This window comes from Camellia sinensis, chromosome 2 (assembly GCF_055761805.1).
Source record: "Camellia sinensis isolate YWXY chromosome 2, ASM5576180v1, whole genome shotgun sequence".
In the NCBI taxonomy this organism is placed as follows: Eukaryota; Viridiplantae; Streptophyta; class Magnoliopsida; order Ericales; family Theaceae; genus Camellia; species Camellia sinensis.
Window position 1 is genome coordinate 40,117,970 of NC_138962.1, and position 6,000 is coordinate 40,123,969.

At 37.5% G+C, this 6,000-nt stretch overlaps 1 protein-coding gene across 1 annotated transcript; it reads left to right on the forward strand.

Moving 5' to 3' along the window:
* The first annotated feature begins 342 nt into the window (after positions 1-342).
* LOC114313239 (putative disease resistance protein At5g63020) lies at positions 343-5,373 on the forward strand. Its single transcript, XM_082914201.1, has 2 exons — positions 343-762; positions 1,694-5,373. The coding sequence occupies exon 2, from the start codon at positions 1,713-1,715 to the stop codon at positions 2,352-2,354; it is 642 nt and encodes a 213-aa protein (XP_082770327.1). The 5' UTR covers positions 343-762; positions 1,694-1,712; the 3' UTR covers positions 2,355-5,373.
* The last annotated feature ends 627 nt before the right edge of the window (positions 5,374-6,000 follow it).

Genomic DNA, 6,000 nt, shown 5'->3' on the forward strand with positions numbered 1-6,000 from the left:
ATACATTTTTTTGAGGAATATCAATGTCATAATTGTACATTTTATGTTGTTAATAAATTTAAAAGAAGGGTAAAATGAAAAATTTATATTATTTTTATACTTAATTTTTGAAAAGAAATTAATATTTTGAGATAATAAAAAATAAAACAAAAAATTAATATTTTGAGACGAAAGAATTAATATTACAAATTCACCTTTCTCACTCCAATATTTATTAGTAATAAAAAGAAATTAATAGTTTAGATTCAGCACAAAAATACATTCGGAGTCCTAGCATTTTTCATCAAATTTGGGTGGGCCACACCTCACCCGACGTGGACGGTTCACATGACCTGATATACTGTACCGTCTCCGGCATCGACTCTTTCTCTCTACTAGTCTAGTCTGCAAGAACGAGTGGAAGCAGAGTTTTGTAGTCCCAATCTAACTCCTGAACAGCAGATAGATAAGGATTTGATATCTGTTTTTGTTTCATTGCATATTAATTTGTAGATCAGTTTGTGCGTTTGGGATATCAGAATTTAATATGAAATTCCAACTTAAGAATTCCTTTAAATCTTCATAATAATCTCCAGACTCCAAAATCCAAGCTTTCTGTGAATTCGGAGAGGAGAGAGAAGCTTCGGCGTAGAGCAGTTTCTGGCCGGCATTGGTGATGGGTTTGTGAAGAAGTTCATTATTGATTGGTCTGTTTCTCTTTTATCTTCTTAGACAGTTTGGTTTCCAAGCTTTATCAGAATCAGTCTCTGAACACACCAGAAGGTAACTTTTTCTGGGATTACTAAGCTTCAGTTTTCTTTTGCTATTGTTTGAAGTTTGGCCCTCAATCTTGGCTTGCTTTTTTTTTTTTTTTTTTGAGCCAAGATTGTATTGATACATGTCCACAGTCGTGATTTTGATTTATTTATTTATTTGTTTTTGTTGAGTAGATAGAGGACCATTTATGTTCATGGTTGAACTAATTCGTAAAATGGAAAGCAATTTATCTTCCTTCAATATTCCAAACTAAGAAGTAAGACCTTGTGTTGTATATGTTACCAAGCTAGAGAATTCAGCTGTAAGCTTTTATTCTTCTTTTGTCTGGAAGTCATTTATGCCATCTTTCTCCTACAATGGAAAGGTGTAGGAGTTCAAGTTTCAGTTGAGACATGAGCGCGCGCGCTCTCTCTCTCTCTCTCTCTCTCTCTCTCTCTCTCTCTTTGTGACGTGTTTTTTTACTTTTTGTTAAAAGACTGAATTGTTTCAATTCATGTTTTGCTCTGTGATTTTTTAAGGCAAATTACTGAGGCTGTGTTTGGTTAGGGGATTAAAATCAGAGGTTTTGTGGGTTTAGTAGGTGTTATACAGTTCCAATCGCTGTTATAGACCTTATTCATATTTGTGTTTCAAATCATCCACCTACCTTAAATTTACGAACAACATCAGATAAAAAATTCTTGAATAACACAAATGCTGGTCCATTTTTACAATTATCTATTTAGCACAATCATTCTTTTGTCAGTGATTCAAGACTGACTTTGAGGTGAATATGAAGTCAATTTGCAAATATTAGCATAATTTGCTTTCTCTTGCTTCTGTTTTTTCAATCAAATTTCAAATTGCTTTTGAATGGCAGTGTCACAATTGATATTGAAGTTTTCTTCAGGATTTTTTCCCTTTTAACTACAATCCTCTGCAACTTCTATATTTGTAGGAACTAACCACACCACACCATGGGATTCTTAGTTTCAATTTTTGAAATTGTGAAGAATTTGGGGGAAGCAACTGGAAAATGGTTTGGATATATCAACAGCCTTGATGCAAATTTGAAAATTTTCAAAAGAAAGATAGAGGATTTGAGCAGTCAAGAGGAGGATATAAAGACTGAACTGAGCAGTGCAGAGCAGCAGTCAAAAGTAGTTCAAGATTGGCTCGGAGATGTGCGAATGTTAAAAGGTGATGTGCGAACTTTGCAAAGACAAGAGCAAGAAGTAGTAGGATGGAAGAATGTCTTCTCACGTGTACAATTGGGAAAGCTTGTTGTGGAGAAGATTCAAGAGGTGGCAGAACTGCAGGAAAAGTGTAGATTTTCTAATGGTTTGCTGATTGATGCACTTCCAACTAGTGGACGGTTCATACCAACAATGGGATCTTTTTGTGAAAACACAAGTGCAAGGAACATGGAGAACGTTTGGAAATACTTGATGGATGATGAGGTTAGAAGGATTGGCATTTTTGGAATGGGGGGAATCGGCAAAACAACCATCATGCATCACATTAACAATGAACTCTTGAATGAAGCTTGTAACTTTGATGATGTTATTTGGGTCACAGTATCTAAAGCTTCAACATTAGAAATCTACAGAGGTAGATAGCAAAGGCACTGAATCTTGATTTGTCGAGTTATGGGGATGAAACAAAAAGAGCATCAAAATTGTATACAATGCTTTTCCAAAAGAAGAGGTATGTGCTCATCTTAGATGATCTGTGGAAAGCATTTCTTCTGGATAAGGTGGGTATTCTAGAACCATCCATATCTAATGGATGTAAACTAGTGTTAACTACACGATCGTTAGAAGTGTGTAGGAAGATGGAGTGCAGAGCTGTCAAAGTGGAGCTTCTCACGGAAGATAAAGCACTGAATCTATTTATGAGCAAGGTTGAAGAACATCAGACAGTTCTTACTCCAAAAGTGAAAGAAATTGCAACAAAAGTTTCCAAAGAATGTGCACGTCTGCCTCTTGCAATCACTACTATAGCTGGCAGTATGAGGGAGTAAATGACATTCGTGAGTGGAGAAATGCATTAAATGAATTGACCAGTTCAACAAAACAGATCATGGACAATGAAAGTATGATGTTCGAGCGACTAAAATTTAGTTAGTCACCTAAATGAAGAAAAGCTCCAACATTGTTTCTTGTATTGTGCATTGTATCCAGAAGACGATATCATCCCTAGGGAAGAGCTGATAGAATATTGGATTGCCGAGGGACTAATAGCTGAGATGAACAGTATAGAAGCAATGTTTGACAAAGGTCACGCTATATTAAATAAACTCATAAATACTTGCTTGTTGGAGAGTCATACCAACATACATAAGGAAGAATTCGTGAGGTTGCATGATTTGATAAGAGATATGGCTCTCAAAATAACATCAACTAGTCCTTGATTCATGGCAAAAGCTGGTGAGGGATTAGAAAGAGTACCATCCGAAGATTGGTCTGAGGATCTTGAGAGGGTTTCCTAAGATAGAAGAACTTCCTTTTAGACCACCCATTTGCCCTCAGCTCATCACCTTGTTACTGGGATATAACCCATTATTACGAATTCCAGATTCTTTCTTTGTGCATATGCATCATCTCAATGTATTGGATTTGTCCGGCACCTACATAGAGTCTCTGCCAGATTCCTTCTCCAAGTTGGTGAATTTGCATACATTGTTACTGAAGGACTGTGTAAGACTGAAGTATGTGCCGTCACTGGAGAAACTAAAGGCATTGAAATAGTTAAAATTGAAAAGAAGTCAGATAGAAGAAGCACCCCAAGGTATAGAAGAATTGGTTAACCTCAGCAATGTCGACATCTCCTGGAATAACAGTCTACAAACATTTCCTTGCTGGAAGTTATGCAGACTGTCCCAACTCCAATGCCTTAGAATTGATGCAACAAGAGCAAAAGTGTCAGCAAAAGAGATCTTATGCTTGAGGCAATTAAAAGTTCTCCGAGTTCACTTATTGAATGTGCAAGAGCTTACTAGTTATGTGACGTCTCAACAATGTCAAAGCTTGGAAAACTACTGCCTTATAGTGGGAAATAATTTAGAATATGCCATCAGCACTATGGGAAATGAAGTTCGTGTTAATGTTGAGTCTGAACTTTTTGAAAGTGGTATAGATTTGCTAGTGCTCCCCAGAAACATAGCGTTCTTTGAGATTAAAAAATGCCACAATCTCATTAGTTTATCAGATATTCTGTCATTGAGGGATGGTAGAGATTTAAGAACATGTCATCTCCGATACTGTAATAGGATAGAATCCATTTTCTCGTCATCATCCTTCTTAGAAGACTGTCAAATCCCACTAAGAACTGTTGAGTCATTATTGTTTCTTGAATTACCCAATTTTAGGGCATTCTTTGACGGAGTTGTTCCTCCATACAGTCTTTCCTTTAACCTTAAGAAATTGTACTTCTGTAGATGTTCCAGTATTAGGAATATTTTCCCTGCTTTGTTGCAGAACTTCCCAAACCTCGAGCAACTTGAAGTGTCTTATTGTAAACATGTGGAGGACATAATCGTAGAAGTAGAGATGAGCTATCAGGGTCATCATCAAGAGGATAGCAACACAATCACACTACGAAATTTCCAGAGATTACAACTGTCAAGTCTACCAAGACTGAAGAGCATATATAAGGGCAAAATGGTCTGTGGATCTCTGCAAGATATTGTTGTAGACAAGTGTCACACATTAAGGAGACTACCTCTTTCTTTGGACATGGATAACGGGCAAGCATCAGCACCACCTGCGCTTCAGCACATTTGGGGAGATAATGAATGGTGGGAATCTCTGGATTGGGATGATTCTTATAGCAAATCCATTCTTCAGCCTTTGTTCTCCCTTAAATACTTAGGTAAATATTGTTATATCGTATCAGATTAAAAATATGCCGCTTCCTAGATGTGGCAGAAGCCATAAGACATCTGCATCAACTATTTATGGCACAGTAGTGTCAAATAGGTTGGAGCTCACATTGTTACTTGCTTAAATATTTTTGGATATGGAAAAATAATAGTAGATGCATACGAGGTTACTTGTTATCAACGAGGGCTGGTTTCTCTATTAATGGTTCAATTTGTATATAGTTTCATAAGAAAATATAGATATGATAACAAATACATGCATATTAGGTGCATTGACGAAAGCTTCTCCTTGCATTTTCGTTTAACAGTTGATACCATTTCTGTCACTCTCAAAGCTGTAGAAGACATGAGTAAAGTAGGTCAAGAACTTGCATGAAAGAGTTGGGTGTATGAAAAAATTCGTTACTTTCACCATATGTTTCAATTTTCTGAATGACCCCAAAAGCATTAAAGAACCACCATGAGTAATGTGTCGTTTTGCATCTTGTCAGTTGCTCCCTCCCACCATGTCATGCACAACCACTTTTTCCAAGATCCACCATTGCCGACCACTGCAAACACATTCGGAGCACAGGGAGGTGCATTTTGATTGAAGATAGCTGGCAGTAATACATTGATGTGTTCTTTTTACCATTATTTTGGTAATGAATAAACACAATGTTCTATTTTCGCAACTGGGTTGCACAATGTACTGGCACTGTTTGTTGAAATTTTTGAGTGAATATAATTATTTCATTTTGGCTTGAGTTTGACTACATCCATTTCTTATTTTCCACATCACAGCCAGCATTTTGTGCAATAGTTTTTTTTTGGCTGTTAAACCTACTCCACTAAACCTAACCCACTCCACCTACCACCTCTACTCCACTAAACCTACCCCACTCCACCTACCACCTACCACTACCACCTACTCCACTACATCTCCTATATAAGGAGCCCCTCACCACCATTTGTAATATATAGTTGTAATATACAACATACATCAATCAATAATACATCAATTTATTTTACATGGTATCAGAGCTATAAGATTTAGGCCTATATTCCTTTCTTTCCGGCGGGCAGCCGGCCGGCAACCATGCCCTCGCTGCCCGCTGGAGTTTTTCAACACCCCGCCGGACAAACCCAAATTTCCTTAATTTCTTCTTTCATGACAGATTCTTCAACAACTCACCATGATGGATTCATTCACCATGATGCATTCTTCTTGTGTATTGCAGTGTGTTCTTCCCTCCCTCAAAACCGTGTGTGTCAACAGTGTAGCAGTGTCCTGTAAACTCCATGCTGAAGCTAGCAGAACTTCTATGCCTATCCGGACTCCACGTCACCTTCCTGGTCACCGACCACATCCGCAGTCATCTCCTCCGATTCACCAACATCCA

Bases quoted from the DNA above. Each gene is read 5' to 3' on its own strand.
- LOC114313239 (XM_082914201.1), top strand. From the start codon at position 1,713: ATGGGATTCTTAGTTTCAATTTTTGAAATTGTGAAGAATTTGGGGGAA.